The 16,498-nt window shown below is 45.1% G+C and overlaps 2 protein-coding genes across 3 annotated transcripts; both read right to left on the bottom strand.

Annotated features, from left to right (window-relative positions):
* Positions 1 to 268: 268 nt before the first annotated feature.
* Positions 269 to 5,753, bottom strand: wipf3 (WAS/WASL interacting protein family member 3). Its single transcript, XM_015955916.3, has 8 exons — positions 5,415 to 5,753; positions 3,770 to 3,861; positions 3,224 to 3,353; positions 2,305 to 2,454; positions 1,563 to 2,210; positions 1,160 to 1,297; positions 979 to 1,080; positions 269 to 906 (listed from the first exon to the last, which is right to left on the bottom strand). The coding sequence occupies exons 2-8, from the start codon at positions 3,848 to 3,850 to the stop codon at positions 866 to 868; spliced, it is 1,290 nt and encodes a 429-aa protein (XP_015811402.3). The 5' UTR covers positions 3,851 to 3,861; positions 5,415 to 5,753; the 3' UTR covers positions 269 to 865.
* Positions 5,754 to 6,286: 533 nt separating this feature from the next.
* On the bottom strand, positions 6,287 to 8,042 carry LOC107383350 (proline-rich protein 15). 2 transcript variants are annotated; one of them, XM_015955915.3, is made up of 2 exons: positions 7,704 to 8,042; positions 6,287 to 7,379 (listed from the first exon to the last, which is right to left on the bottom strand). In XM_015955915.3, the coding sequence occupies exon 2, from the start codon at positions 7,370 to 7,372 to the stop codon at positions 6,998 to 7,000; it is 375 nt and encodes a 124-aa protein (XP_015811401.1). In that variant the 5' UTR covers positions 7,373 to 7,379; positions 7,704 to 8,042; the 3' UTR covers positions 6,287 to 6,997. The 2 variants fall into 2 exon arrangements, with proteins under 2 accessions (XP_015811401.1, XP_054600552.1); XM_054744577.2 differs by lacking the exon at positions 7,704 to 8,042 and adding an exon at positions 7,482 to 7,687.
* Between the last annotated feature and the right edge of the window lie 8,456 nt (positions 8,043 to 16,498).

The raw sequence follows: 16,498 nt of genomic DNA, 5'->3' as shown, positions 1-16,498 counted from the left end.
GGAACAGGAGGTTCTCATCATGGGTGGAGCTGAAGCTGTCAAGTCAGGGTGGACCAGAACCTCTGAAGAATGGTTCCCACACCTGGTCAAATCTGTTACATGAAGAACTGACGAGGCTTGGAAGAAGAAAGTGGGTCGAGCTCCTAATGTTGTTGTCTTGTTTGTTTTACATAAAGATTCTTAAATTATTTGGTGATTTTACTTGGTAATGTGTTTTCACATAAAACCAGCAGGTGGCGCTGTTTTACTAGGTGTTAGAACTTATTTGTTTCTAAGGAGGAAACAACATACCTTATTTATTATTTAGCATCCAACACTAAAACGGATACACTTCAATAATCTCAGCATCAGTCCAGTCACAATAAATCCTAATAAATATCACTCTGTTGTGTACAAACACACACAGTTCACTTCATAATGAAGATTAATGCCAAAAAATTCACATTTAATCATGTTTTCTGATTTCACAATAAAATAAATGTCCACTTTATTACACTCCTGCTACTATGGTCTCAAACTAGAAGTTTTGTGACTAATCTTGTCTAAATATTGAAGACAATGTTACAAGAAAATAAAATCCTAGAAATGTGTTATTAATGGAGCACCTAATCTGTTAAAAACTGTAAAATACGTTAAAGAGGATAAACGAAGAAAGGAAAGTGTGGTTGGAGTGTGTGTGCTGTTGTAGAGACATCATGTGGTCAGTCCTCCTCCTCACACATACAAAACATTCCACACTGGAGAAAGGTCAGAGGTCACACTGTCAGAAACAGGCAGGACCGTGTTTGACACTTGGACACACACACACACACGTTTTGTTGTCATCTAGAGCCATTAGAAGAGCTTCTTTTGGAAGAAGAGTGACTCATCTGAGGTGTGCTCTGATCCCGGGCGGTTTGGGGTTCGCTGGGAAATAAATAAAAAAACAGATGAGAACAAAGCTCCAAGAGAAGATGAGAATTAATCACGTGGGCCTACCTCTGTTTTCTTTGCTTGGGTAGGTTCTGGGGTATGCCTTGAATTCATCTGGTGGGGGGAAGTCCTCTACTGGGTGGAACTGGAACTTGGATTCAAAATCATCTAAAAGGAGAAAAATCCAGATGGACTAAATGTCCCAAAGGCTCTTAAAGTGTGTGTTAGCTCACAGCTGCAGTCGTACTCAGGCTGTTCAGGTGTCCGTTCCTGAGGCTGAACGGCGGCAGAGGAGGAGGTGGTGGAGGGGGAGGAATGCGGATGGACAACTCCGTGGTGGGAGAGCGTGCCGGTGGAGCGGGAGGAGGAGCCAGTCGACCCACACCTGCTCACAAGACGAGGCAGACGTCAGAGATACAAAGCAACAGAAATACGTAACAACTACGCAGATCTTCCAGGGTTCCGCAACAATCACAAACAAACATATACTCGTGTGTGTGTGTGTGTGTGTGTGTGTGTGTGTGTGTGTGTGTGTGTGTGTGTGTGTGTGTGTGTGTGTGTGTGTGTGTGTGTGTGTGTGTGTGTGTGTGTGTGTGTGTGTGTGTGTGTGTACGAGAAAGAGAGGCAACTTTGTGCAAATATTAATTTACCTAAGCTTCTGGGCACAGCTGGTGGCCGTCGAGTGGGAACGTTGCAGGGATATGAGGGTGGCAGTGAGCACATAGCTGAGGAGGGCACGGGGGCAGACTTGGGTGGTGGTGGGGCAACGGTGTTTGAGCAGCTTGGAGTTAAGGATGCTGGTAAAGGTGGAGGTGGAGGTGGTGGAGGAGGACCAAGGGGGCTGTGGCGTATAAAGGTGGATGGCTCAGAGATGGCTGCAGAAGGAGGAGGAGAGTAGAAACAACCAGAGGAACGATCTCCGGGGGGAGGAGGAGGTGGGGTGGAGGGATGGGGCACAGGTGCATGGTGCTGGATGGGTAGCCATGTTGGCTTGGTGACCTGGAATGGTGGAGGAGGTGGAGGGCAGGTGGGGAGAGAGGGAGGCTTGCTGTAGGCTTGAGGTGGGGGAGGTGGGGGAGGAGCAGAGGGAGGGGCAGGTGGAGGTGTAAAGGGAGAGGATGCTGGAAAAGGAGGTGGGTGCTTGTTGCTGTGAGATGGGGAGGGAGGAGCTGAGGAGGAGGAGGTGAGCAGTCGCTGGATCTCTGCGGTTCTGTGAGGCTCCAGTCCACCGGGTCGGTCTGATGATGTGGGCGTGTTCCAGAGCGGCCTCAGGGAGGCTGCTGAGCTCGATCGTGACACTTCAGACAATCACAGGAGGCAGTGAAACATCACAGCAGCTACAAGCATTCAGTAAACCACTCATTTATGAAGAAATGGAAGCTCCACCTCTACCTTGGGTCTTGCCCGGTTTATCTCTGTGTCCTGCAGGTCTGAGAGTGGGAAACCCTCCAGCAAACATCTCGCCCAGAGACGGTCCGACTGGTGCCATCCCACCAGTGACCTGAGATGAAGCAGAAGAATCTCTGGTGTTTGTCTTTGGTTCTGGTGAAAACCAAGCACACGATTAATGAATCAGCTCAAAACATTGGAAAAATGAACACCTGAACGTATAACAACAGGGTAGAACTATGTGAATGAACAAGAGAGTAACTGAGAGGGTGGATGGTGCTTAAAGCTTTTACTGAAACCTGCCACAAGGGGTGCCGTTTCCCCTTTAGCATCTACGTCTGGGTTTTGTTGCAGGTAAATGCTTAGGGTGAGACACATTGTTCAGAGGGGTGCCCAATCCTGGTCCTGGAGGTTCGCTGCCCAGCATGTTTTAGTTGTTTCTCTGCTCCAACACACCTGATTTTTATTGAATTTTTATTGAACCAGGTGTGTTGGAGAAGAGAAACAACTAAAACATGCTGGGTAGGGGCACTCGAGGACCAGCGTTGGACCACCTGATCTATAACTTTCAATTTCTGTAAAAAAAATAATAAATAAAACATTTAGAGTCCCAACTCAGTAGGATTACAGATCTTCTGCCATGGATTTGTGCCAAAGAGCCAATGCCATTTCTCTCAGATTTGCCCATTATGTCATTACTTTTGTATTTTGTTTTTATCCTTTTTGAAACATTTTGTCTTGACGCACATAAACCCCGCTCCTCTGAAAGCATGGCTGTGCCTTCTCATGACTCACGCGTAACTTTTTGGTTGTGGAGTGATCTTTTGTAACCGTGATAAACTGAGCTTCCTCCACAGTGCGTGGCTCGGTTGGCCACACGTCCGTTTGGTCGACGTGTGAAGGGAAAGGTTGTGGGACTCACTATCAGCGGCAGGAGCACTGCGGTCGTTGACCTGTGTGACCTTCCTGAGCTTGGCTCCCTTGTGGATGTCGGCCAAAAGGGCGTTCCGTCCACCTCCGGTGGACCGGGGCTTAGGAGGCTCCAGAGGACACTGTCACATTACAAATATGAGTTCTTAATTTAGACGTAGCCACAGTTTTGATACCAAACGTGTTTTTATTCACTCATAAAACATGCAGAGAGGCTCCTATTTTACTTTTAAGAGTAAGTTTGCGGTGGCGGACTGAGAGGCAGAGCAACGTTAGATCATCGTGTCTCACCGAACATGAGGACACCGTGGAAACATAACACCCCCCCCCACTCCCGCTTCTGAGAGTCTGCTCGTTGTCCAGTGTGTGTGTGTGTGTGTGTGTGTGTGTGTGTGTGTGTGTGTGTGTGTGTGTGTGTGTGTGTGTGTGTGTGTGTGTGTCTCAATTAATAATGCAAACTACCCCCAGGTGTCATCAAAAAGGACATGCGAAGTGTTTACAAATGCATGAGGACGCTTCAGAGACAGGACAAACTCACCTGTGGCAGGGCAGCAGTGGGTGGAGGTGGGGGAGGGGGGGCAGGCGGGGGAGGTGGCGGGGGAGGGGGTGGAGCCGGCATGCTTCAGATATCTGTGAATAACACACACTCATGACCACATCGCTCTGCTACTGTGTGAGGGGTCACAACTGATGACCTCCTGCCCTCTTCCCCTGAACAGGAAGTGTCTGCAGTTCTAAACAGGAAACAGAAAGCCCTCCATCCTCTCTGCAGAAATCTGACGCAACCCTCCGCCTCGACTGACTCTTCTTCCCACAATGCCTTGTGGTGAAACTTGGGGATGGGAACAATGGTGAGTGTTGTTTGTGAAGTAATGGACCCTCACCCTTCCAGTGGGGGTGTGATGACAGGCCTTTACTGCAGTTTAGACGGAAAACATGAAGGAAAGTCCAAAGGAAGACTAAACTCCATGTTTACGGAGCATTCAGGATGTCTTTAGGCTGGACCAAGAGCATGCTGGATTGTGGATAAACCCTGCACCAATAAGAAGGACCTCCACTCATCCCCATATGCTGGTTCTCATGACTGATTAGAAATCCGCCAGATGTGCAAATTCACCTCTGTGTGGAATTTGCTCCTCGTCAGTAAACACTGAACAAGACCTGTTTGTCCAATGTGTGTGTGTGTGTGTGTGTGTGTGTGTGTGTGTGTGTGTGTGTGTGTGTGTGTGTGTGTGTGTGTGTGTGTGTGTGTGTCTGTGCATGAGTACTTTTCCCGTCTGCAGCTGGCAGACTGTCCACTGTAGCTATTTCTATCTTCATATCTGTGTCGAGGCCAGTCTGGACCTGTGGAGGTCCCATCCTATCAGCCAGGGCGCTGCACAGCCAGCTTGTTCATGTTGGTTTAAACCACACAGGTTGTTTCACAGCCGGTGACCGGGGGGGAGGGGGGGGGGGGGGTTGGGAGAGCCAACCCCCTGGGTGATTCATTCATTCATTCTTATGTTTCTAGAGGTAGAAACCCTGTTTTAGCGTCACTTGTAAAACAACCGTCTGTTTGATGAGGAGATCATTAGGGACTCACAGACAAGGATTTATTTTAGTCACCTAAACAGGGACAATAACATCCCCTCCAGTGACAGTTTTATTAGATCTGAAGTGACAGTTGATCACATGACTCAGAGTGATGCTGATCAGTGAGATAAACGTCCAGATATGGGTCAGACGCTGGATGACCTGGCACCACATTCACAGACGGGGATGTGCACGAAGCACCAAGCTTAAATTTTCTGAGCGTCTAAACCACAAGTCCTATTGTCAAAAACGACATCAACGTTCCTGTTCAGTGACATGAAGTCTAACGTTTAAACTCTGAATAATGTCTTAATGAGATGGAAACCTGCTGCTGGGCTCCAAACCAAACGGAGACATTTTAACTTCCTATGTCTGAACCTTGTAATGAACCACTAACAAAGGCCACAGCACACTCTAACCAACTTAAATGCATGCTTGGTGCACAATGTGCATGTTGTTGTTTTTTAAGTTACAGGAATGAAAACAAACACAACAGTGATAAAAGGTTTCTGATCATTATTGATGACTAATTGCACCTTAAACACCTTTTTAACCTTTAAACACAGATTTTTTGCTACATTTCTGTAAAACAACAAAACAAATGTTGTTACCTTCTGTAAAGATCACAAATCCACCTTCCTGTTGGACGCTTCAGTCCTCATGGTGGCTCTTCATAACGGAGCAGTGAGAGAGTTATTTATAGTCACCTGCTGCAGGACACCACAGATCAGACCTTTGAGTCGCTGGATTTACAATCTAGAAACTTCTGTAGATGTCCAAAAAAGTTCTAGTCTTCTTTTGACGTCTGTGTTCAGTCTGTCAGCGGCTCTGCTGTCCAGCTCAGAGGCTGCTGTTTGTCTCTCTGAGAGCCACTGCAGGGGACGCACAGAGCCAAACCACACACACACACACACACACACACACACACACACACACACACACACACACACACACACACACACACACACACACACACACACACACACACACACACTGGACCAATGGGCAATTATCATTTTAAAGTCTTGTGCAGCTTTGAATCACATCCTAATGATAAATGATCTAAACCATAAAGAGTCGGTGTAAGAACATCAACGTGTTTGTTTCTACTCTTTTAGTCAGGTCTTTGTCTGCCCAGAGTCACGTGCGCGCCCCCTGGCGTTGAAAGTGCACCATTACACCTCGCACTCTTGTGCACACTCACCTTCAAACAGTCCAGCCTGTTTAACCTGTTGTCCTTTAAACCACCGTGAGACAATTGTGGACATGCAATTTAAAAACCCTAATGTGATTTTATAGTTTTAATCTGCCATAACCCTTACACACACATGCTCTCACACACACACCTTAAAATGCAACAGTGGCAGAGGAATGCAGTGACACAGGCATGGTCCCTCTTTAGACGGAAAGCTAGGACATAATTTGACATTTGGACTCTTTTGTGGTTAAGAACAGACCATAATAAATCACAGACACACTGTCATGGAGTCAGCCGGTGCAGATTTATTTATCATTTTGCCTTCATGTACATCTTCACAGGTGCAAGCTGCTACTCTAAACATCCCCATCTCCTTCAGCCCTACGTGTTAAAATAAAGACCTTCTGTAAATAGCAACCTCTGACTTGTGTCTGGTTGAATCCTTCATCACAACCATCTCTGCTTGTCTGGTGCGTCAGACTAAAAACCTTCAGAGCAAACGGGATCATCCTTCATCGATAGACATGCATTACTCTAGACACCGCAGAATAATTCTGGTGAACATCTTCTGGTCGTTCTGAAGCACATGTGGAAAAAAAGACGATGGATTTAGACGGCGTCTCTGTGTGATTGTGAGCTGTCCAAAAAAAACTAGACTCCCAGGACAACCTTCTGCATTCATAAGTGCTCCTGCTTTTCCAACCATCTTTGAGACTTTTGCAGGCAGATGAGTTCAGTAATTATTATTATATATTAAAAACACACATTAAACATTCCTTCTGTGACCCTTTTGGACAAGTCCATCGTCAAAAGTCCAAAAACCTTAAAAATATATCATTATATATTCAGAAATCTGCATTATTCAGATAAAACTCCAACAATCATCCCGTAGTTCACACGGAGCGTCTCCATGTGTTTAAATCCCTCCCGTTCTGTTACAGAAAACACTGTGAAGCAGTCTGTCATATCCTCTTCCTCCTCTTCCTCATTGCCACCTTACGCCGTCTTTCCCTGAGGCTGCGCTCTCTCTCTCTCCCTCTCCTCTATGGGGAGGGTCGAGCGCACCTTGCCCTTCACTTTGAAGCGACCTGAGCGTGACACCTTCATGTTCCTGCGACAGGTCTGCTCGTTGAACACCGAATACAGCTGGGAGTCGTCGTAGGTCTCGTCGCTGATGAGGGATGAGTTGTTGGACTCATGCTGAGAGTGGCTCTGGCCCCCAGAGCTCTTGGAGGACACGTTGGGGTCTTTTTGCTTTTGGTTCTGTGCAAAGGGGTCAAAGTCTGGCCCAAAGACGTGGTTTGACTCTTTGGTAGATCCACTCTTCTTCTTTGGCAGGAAAGCTTTCCACCATGGTGTCCTCTCCGTCATCTTGGCCCTGAAAATTCAGCACAACAAAGTTATTCCTCCGGAAAAGTGAAGCTCCTTCAAACCTCCTTTTGTGTATTTAGCTCTGCTCTGCATCTCCATCCTCACAAACCTGCAAAAATGATGTTTAAGGATCCTCTCTGAACATCAGCATCTGAACGTTCCTTTACAGCTGAAGGTGAGACTAAGTCTTACCACTAATCTCGTGAATAACCAGTGTGACCGTTTTTAGAGTCTGTAAAACTGGTTGAATGAGTGGTGAGAACAGATGCGTAAATCACAGAGTGGGTCACCTGGAGCAAAGACAAGGAGGGGAGCTGTGAGGAGGACTCACCTGAGCTGTGAAGGAAGGAGATGAAACTTAAATGAACCCCAAAGAGGAAATCTCTGGCTTCTGACTCTCCTGGGATGTTCCCAACTCGTTTAACATCCGCTGCTGTCTGGGAACTTGGATCAGGAGTCCTTCAGCGCGTCGCGCGAGTATCCATTTTACGCACGAGCCAGGTGTGACGTCCTCCCGCACACCCCGCCACCCAAATGTTTGTGTTTATTATTAACGTTTCTCCGGATAAAACTATTCTCCTGTCCTGTAGCAGCGCGTGAGGAGAACACAGCAGGAGTGACACAATTATAAGGAGCGGCTCACCTCTTCTGAACCAGCAGGTTTCCGCCTCCGAAACTCTCCTCAACAGGCACCTGTGCTGGCTCCCGATTGGACGAACTCCTGGAAAGGGTCACATGCGAAGGGCTCAGGTGCCATTGTGGGCGGGGTTTACGGTTGCGCAGCAACATGCCCCATGGGAGCGTGCGCCTCTTCCGTGAAGATAACAAAAGAGAGTGTGTGTGTGAGAGAGAGAGAGAGAGAGAGAGAGAGAGAGAGAGAGAGAGAGAGAGAGAGAGAGAGAGAGAGAGAGAGAGAGAGAGAGAGAGAGAGAGAGAGAGACTCATTGTCAGCTCCAGCCCAACCCAGAGCCAAATTGAGTTTTTACGCGTCAGACTAAGGAGTGGAGCAGGGCGGTGAGGAGATCAGGCCTAACCCCAACATCAGCCTGCTGAGGTCAGGGGCTCCACTTCCTTCATGCTGCTTCTCACAAGGACAGGAGGAATCCATACCTGCATCCATCTACCCAGAGATGCTGATGATGAAGGTCACATTTTAAAGGAAGAAAAGCTGCAAGGGCAAAATGGGAAACAAATTAGCTTAAAACATGTTTTCGTGCCTCTTAACAAAGTTCTGCATAGTATAGTAATAAATATGATTAAATAAAGTGGTCCTCTTGCATTTTTCTAAAAACCTTCACCAATATCATGTTTCAGGCTGAAAACAGCCACCGGACCACAGGCTCGTCTGTGTTGCTGAACCGCAGCACTTCCCTGTGAACACACTCACACACCGAGCAACAGAACACCACTGGTGTGAGAGGTTCTCCTCAGTAACATCAGACAAAGAAACCACTTCAACTTTACGACAAACTGCCAGAGTCCCATAAAGAAAAACACCATTGAAGTCACGGAGTACAAAAGACGCTTGGACCTAGAGAACAGTAACTGGTGTTCAGCGCTCTCTCGTTTCCTCCGACCGCAGGTTCCTGCATGACCTGGGGGGGTCGGACTGTGGTTGCGTTTCAGAGCTTGTTCCGTAGATTTGCTATTGCAGCTTTAAAACGCAGATGATCCCGTTTGATGGTCAGACTTTCTAAAGCATCACAGGACCTATCGAGGTAAACGACTCCCAGATACCAACACAACACATTTCAGCCTCATATCTGTAAAAAAAAATGGCTGATTTCAGCCAGCTATAATGAGCTTAACGAGTTTCATTCAAATCTGTGGTGTTGTTGGTGAGATGTGAGCCAAACACAGAGGCAAAAAGAATTATCACTCGCCGTCCACCTGCAAGAATGTGCACATCCCACCATCATGAAAGTTCCTTTTCCTTTTGTTTAAATAGATTTTTCAGTCATTCATTAATTGAAGTATTTACTTTAATAAACGTTAAAGCATCAGGGGTAGAAAATAAACAGGCTTTATGCAAAAGTACAAATTATTAAAGAAGGAATCACTGAGGTTATTCAGCTAGTTCACTCTACTGCAGTGTTTGACAAAATAACTGCATATGAATATATTTTATTGTGCAAATGTGTCTTAAAATACATCTTTTATATAATTAGGGGGAAATTAAACTTTTAGTTGATGAAAAGCTTTTCATGCTGCAGAAACTCCAGGATGGTTTCATCTGGTTTGCTGCCAAAAGGGAAGACTCAGAGAAACCCAGAGAGAGGACGGGGGAGGGATCCCGTTCTCCCTCCCTCCTCTGAACTGAGAGGGAAAGTTTTCGCACTGGCACTAGGAATGTGCCTCTCTCCTTCAGCAGGAGGTGCCCTGCATACCAGGGGACTCCCTTGCCTCTCATCCACTCGCCCTGACCGAAACTCTGTGACACTCTGCCCTCGTCAGCACACAGGTAAGCATGGATGCACTTTTCAAGTGTCGTTAAACACAGAAACAGCACAGGAGAGACGGATTCCTGAACATTTCAGCTAACTGTGATGTCAGGTCTGTTTTATGTTCTAGTTCTCGGGGTTTTGGTTTTGTGATTTAATGGGATTTAAAAGCTGCAGAAAATTAACTCATATAAATAAAGGTAGCATCAGATTTACAGGTTATCCCCTCATATCTCCTCTGGTGCACCTGCAGATCTCCTGATCTGCTTTGTACTCCGGCAGGTAGTTTCACTTTAGGTTGATCATTAACTGCAGCCTCACCAGGTGGAGAAAACATCTTTCAGATAAAGATCTGCACAATAAACACTTGTGTGTGTGTGTGTGTGTGTGTGTGTGTGCGTGTGCGTGCGTGCGTGCGTGCGTCCGTCCGTCCGTCGAAACGCTGAAGCATGTGGAGAATGTGTGCAGAAAACTGAGCAATCTGGTCGACACATCGACATGAAAACTTTCATTTCCTCCAACTGAATGTGGAAACAGCCAACGTTCTGCTGCGATGAGCTCCATCGATACAAACCTTTCACCATGGCAGGCTCACACAGTCATTTGGAATGACCAGTCACTCTCGGGATGGAAAACAGGTTTTTAAGCTGATTTCCTTCTGATTCAGTCCAGTTTCAAAACTTTCAAAGGCCCGAGTATGTCACACACAGAGGTTTGTGTACAAGGTTGTTTTAATACTATTTACAGATCATTTTTCCTAAATTTCAACAGCTAAAGGCACCTGATGCTGTCTGTAAGATGTCTGTTTGCACCAGATTAATGCTGTTGGCAGCTGGTTGTAAAATCCTAAATCACATATAGATTTGCCTGTGATGGGCTGAAGATGTCCAGGACGTCCCCTGTCTCTAGCCTGGAGACCGTTGCAGTTGGACACCAGCTCCCTGAGACCCTAGTCATATCATATCACACTACACTGATAACATTTTTGCAATCAAAGATGCAAATGATACGTGCCTATTGGTGCAGGTGAGCCACTGGGTCCCTAAATAATATCTAAATAATGTGGTTATTATTGTGATTAACATAAAGCTCATCATGTTTGTTGTTATTTAGCTATAATGTTTGTTATTAAGTTTATTATGTTTGTTTTTTGTCTTTATTATTGTTTCTTGCAATGCTTGTTGTTGTTACGTTTGTTGTTATAATGCTCATTATGTTTATTAGGTTTATTAAAGTGTCAGTTAATAATGTAACATTATGTTTGTTTCTATGTTTATTATGTTTGTTATTGTGTTACTTATGTTTATTATGTTTGTTACAATGTTTCTTATTGTTTTTATTGTTATGTTTCTTTTTATGTTTATTACTATATTCATTATGCCTATTATGTTTGCTATTGTTGTTATTATTATAATAATGTATAGTATTGTGTTTATTGTTATGTTTGTTATTGTCTTCATTATTATGTTCATTGTTTATTTTTATTAATATTATTTTAATATTATGATTATTGTCCTTTTGTTATTATTATTATCATTATTATTATTATTATGTTTGTTTGTTTGTTTGTTAAAGAAAAATACACATAGAAATAGTGTTCCCTCACCTGGATGCAGGTCACCGGGGTCCCCCTTCTTATGGGCTCACCACTCATGGGAGGAACCAAAGAGGTTGGGTGCAGTGTGTGACAGGTGGTAGTCGAGGGCGGGGACCCTGGCAGTCTGATCCTCGGCTACAGAAGCTGGCTCTTGGTACGTGGAATGTCACCTCTCTGGCGGGGATCGAGCCTGAGTTGGTGTGTGATGTTGAGAGGTTCCGACTAGATATAGTCAGACTCACCTCGATGATTGGCTCTGGCTCCGGAACCAGTTTCCTTGAGAGGGGCTGGACACTCTGGAGTTGCTCCCACTGAGAGGAGCTGAGCAGGGGTGGGAATACTAGTTACCTCCCAGAAAGAAAGAAAGAAAGAAAGAAAGAAAGAAAGAAAGAAAGAAAGAAAGAAAGAAAGAAAGAAAATAATCCTTTATATAGCGCTTCTCAAGATAAAAATCACGAGGTGCATCACAAAAAAACTTTTCCAAAAATTATTAAAAATACATTCAAAATTAGAGAAAAAATTGTGATAAAAATAATTATGTAAGGAAAAGGAGGGAGAACATGAATAGGAAAGAAGGAAATCAGTGGATTGCGGAGAAAGATGGGATAAGTTTAAATAGTGGAATAAGGAGAGGGTGATGAAAGTCACACCAAAGCCTGAACAGGTGAGTTTAAAGGAGACCACTGAGTCCACTGATCTCAAGCTCAGGGGGAGAGAGGTCCAGAGTCTGGGGGCCACAGCAGCAAATGATCTGTCACCTTTGGTCTTTAGCCTGGTGCTGCACAACCAGTAGGCTTTGGTCACTGGACCTCAGGGACCTGCTGGGGGTGTAGGCAGGGGCGCAGATAGGATTTTCAAACTGGAGGGGACAAAGTTCCAATGTACCCTCCCCCAAACACACACGCACGCGCGCACACACACACACACACACACACGTACACAAATACAAACTATTGCAAGCGCCTTAACTAGAGCTCAGTCAGTTTGTGTAATTTCAATGGTTTACGTAAAAACTAACACTTTTATATACGTGTTTGAAGCCATTATGCAGTTGAACGCTGGCAACAAAGCTCTACCTGATCAACACTATAAATGATAAATGATCCACACTTGTATAGCGCCTCTCAGAGTAAGGACTCCAAAGCACTTTACACTACAGTGTATCATTCATCCATTCACACACACATTCACACACTGATGGTGATGAGCTATGATGTAGCCACAGCTGCCCTGGGGCGCACTGACAGAGGCGCCCCACTATTTAATTTAGTCATTTGTTATTCTCCCGATAAATTACAAACCAAAACCTCATGCTTTATGCAAAACATGAAATGAGTTTCAGGATACCGATCTTTACAGAAAACATAAAAACCCTAAAAAACTGCACATAAAATATAATAAGAAACAATATTCACTTATCACTGAGCAGTGGTTCCCAAACTTTTCAGCCTGACCAACAGATGTTCCTTCATATTTTTACGTTACTTATAAATTTTCATTATATTCGGAAAGTTTTAATTTATATATAAATATATAAATCTCTTAAAATTTTATATTTTACTTTTTTATGATTATGTGGCACACTTGACTTCCCCATACATAACGCATCGGCATCTGCCTCTTTTTCACTGCATTTTTTTACGTCTGTCACGTTAGCGGTGTTTTTACCATCATTTCTACATCCATCACGTCCCAAAGAAGGTTAAACAAACATCAAACCCAACGTTTGGAGCTTGTAAACTCCACACACCTCTCCTGCAGCACCAGCTGTCTGATGCTGCAGCAGCGTCAATCTTCCCGGCTGGATGAGTGAATTTCTTCATCAGAGTCAATATTCTGCTTCATAATCAGAGTCAGTCATGACCAGACAAAGTGATCAGTCAACAAAGACCAGACCTGCCGGCAATTATACGTTTTATCTAATATTAGCGCTCTTCATGTTGCGCGCGTCTCCTCCTCTTTCCGACTGGGAGCCTCTAGGCGGGACTCTGGAGGCATTTATCAAGCTCTAAAAACTCCCAAACTTTGCTCAGCCTGAAGGTTACACATCTCCACTATCTTCTGGTGCAAAGTAGTAACTTCATGAGGGATCATATTTGTAGATGAGACTTGTTAAAGTCAGCAATGAGGCTTTGGCACTTATAACGAGTAAGTCCCAACACTGACAACAATGTATTGAATCTATAACCAACATGCATAAACAGACAGATCGGTCCCGCCTACTTACATTGTTGGTCTTTTTTAAATACGCAGTAATCGTTGCTTGCCTTTTTCACTTCATCCTGCATCCTAGCAGCAACCACTTTGGCTCCTCTGTAGTCGGTGTTTGTTTACGTCATGCTGCATTCAGTGTAATTGGAAAAAGGAGCTTCAAGCGCTTATCCTCCAATTTTGTTTTCTTTCTGGCCTTAGTTGGGGGGGATGGATCGGGGTCGATCTGAATCTGGGGGGGGGGGGGGGGGACAGATCCCCCTCGTCCCCCACCCTATCTGCGCACCTGGGTGTAGGGACTGAGAAGATCACCAATGTAAGATGGTGCTTGTCCATGTAAGGCCCTATAGACCAGAACCAGGATCTTGAAATGAACCCTGAAGTTGACTGGCAGCCAGTGAAGCTGGAGGAGAAACAAGAGGGTAGACTCCCTTCGCCTACAAGTTTGGGAATGGGTTCTGACTGTGGTCTGCGCTTATGCACCAAACTACAGTTCAGACTACCCACCCTTTTTGGAGACCTTGGAGGGATGCTGGAGAGCGCTCCTTCCGGTGACTCTCTCATTCTGCTGGGGGATTTTTATTGGCCAGAGGCAAAATTCCTTAAAAGAAGTGTAGAGAAGTATTAAAACCTCAGATGAAAAAGGTTTTTGGATTTTCACGGCTGGAATTTTAAGAAAATCTGATGTTTCTGACTGGCACTGGAAAAGCAGAAACTAGCTTCTGCTCTGAGCCCTGGGCAGCTGGTGATGTTTCACAAGGAGGTCTACAGATTCAGCTATAGAACACAACCCCCAACTCCGGTGTTTGTGTGTTAGCGTTACAGCAGAGAACAATGTGTCATCAGTCAGATGTAGCTTCTGAAGCCTCTGCTAGTTGGTCACATTTGTTTTTTCTCTGGGATACGGCGGCGAGAACAGATGTTGGATTACCGGAGAAGTTCAACCAAGCTCCCACCCAGCTAGCTGGATGTCACTACCGGAGGTGCAGACATGTTTTGGACCATTAGACTCAGAAGACCTGCGACCCAATTTGGACACCGGGGAGGTTTCTATTTGTCTTCAGAACCAAAATCAGAACAGTTTATTTACTTTTGTTAAATATTTAATTTTTTTGCTCATAGCGCTTCCACTGGGAGCTCACAGCGACTACTGGTCTTAGCTACATCATCAGTCCCAGTATAATTCAGTAATCTACAGATAAATCAAATGATGTGCTGCCAGTTTTACCGCTGTGCTTTGAGAAGATACTGGTCACCATCCAGCGCCTCAGGAGGGGAAAGCAGTGCACAACCAACACTATAGTGGAGACAGTTTGTTACTGACCTCGACTTGGGACGTTGTGGATCGGTGGGCGGAGTACTTCGAAGACCTCCTCTTCCAGTGAGAAAGCACAGTCCGTGGACTTTGGGTTGGGCTCTCCAATCTCTAGGGCTGAGGTCATTGAGATGGTCAAAAAGCTCCTTGGTGGCAAGGTTCCAGAGGTGGATCAGATCCGTCCGGAGCTCTTTAAGGCTCTGGAAGTCGTAGGGCTGTGTTGACTGACGCAGCTCTGCAAAATTGCGTGGACATCGGGGGCAGTTCCACTGGATTGGCAGACTGGGGTGGTGGACCCCCTATTTAAAAATGGAGGGTCCATTGGATTGTTGAACCTCAGATTCAGGAGGAGCAATATGGTTTTTGTCCTGGCCATGGAACACCTGACTAGCTCAATACCTTTAGGCTGCCCTTTGTCACCGATTCTGTTCATAACTTTTATGGGCAGGATTTCTAGGTGCAGCCAAGGTGTCGAGGGGATCCGTTTTGGTGCCCTGAGGATTGGTCCTGGATAGTCCTGTTGGTTTCATCATAAGGTGATCTTGTCATGTTGTGGAGGTGTTGTGAGATCCAAAAGCAGGTGAGTGAGAGCACACTGAAGGCAGTCGTAGGAGCAAAAACAAAAGGTCTTTAATTCAGTGTTCAGGAGACAACAGGAGGATATAAACGGGGTTCAGCAACAGAGGTTAAACAACAGACGATGTACCGGTCTGCCGTGGTAAAAAGAGAGCGGAGCGAGAAGGCGAATACAAGATTGTGGATACAAGCGGCCAAAATGAGTTTTCTCCACAGGGTGGCTGGACTGTCCCTTAGAGATAGGGAGAGAAGCTTGTTCATCCAGGAGGGGCTTGGAGTAGATCTGCTGATTGTCACGCTGTGGTGTAGATATCTAATCCACAACATACAAAATCAGCTTAGAGACGGGGGTAAAGTGTTTAAGAATTTATTAAAAGGGAAACCAAGGGAGCAGCATAAACGTAGCGGAGTTCTTCACAAAGGGAGCCGGTGCGGGAAATCTGGACAGATGGGAGTTAGATCCAACTCGGAGGGAACAGGTAATCTGAATTGTGCGGAGGACTTACAGTCTGGAGAGGGGGTAAATAGCTTGAGGGAGGAGTGGTCCGGTCTGGGCTGAGAGGGTTTTCCTGTGTTACGTCCCACTACAGGAGATGTTAAAATGCAAAGGAGGGGGTAACATAAGAAATACGACAGTGGAGTTAAAATGGTTTTAATTGTTATAAAAGGTTCTAAAAACAAGAGCAAACAGATGGCAAGCATTATAAAGATAATGCAAAACAAAAAAATAAATAAAAATAAATTCTCATAAAAGGTTAACATTACACCAATTACCAACTATAAAAACATCTGGTTAAAACTTATTGTAAACGTTTTACCAACACAAGGTGTTTAAAACCGGAGTCAATAAAATTGCATCAAACCAAGTTAACCTTTTTACCAACATCAAAAGATCCCTCTGGATCATCTAAGAGCTTCACTCTTTTAAAAGCTCATAACTCAGAGTTAAAGCCTTAAAATTAACTCATCACAAACAAAGGTGTTGA

Source organism: Nothobranchius furzeri, chromosome 11 (assembly GCF_043380555.1).
Source record: "Nothobranchius furzeri strain GRZ-AD chromosome 11, NfurGRZ-RIMD1, whole genome shotgun sequence".
NCBI classification, from domain to species: domain Eukaryota; kingdom Metazoa; phylum Chordata; class Actinopteri; order Cyprinodontiformes; family Nothobranchiidae; genus Nothobranchius; species Nothobranchius furzeri.
This window is presented reverse-complemented; position numbering and strand designations above follow the sequence as displayed.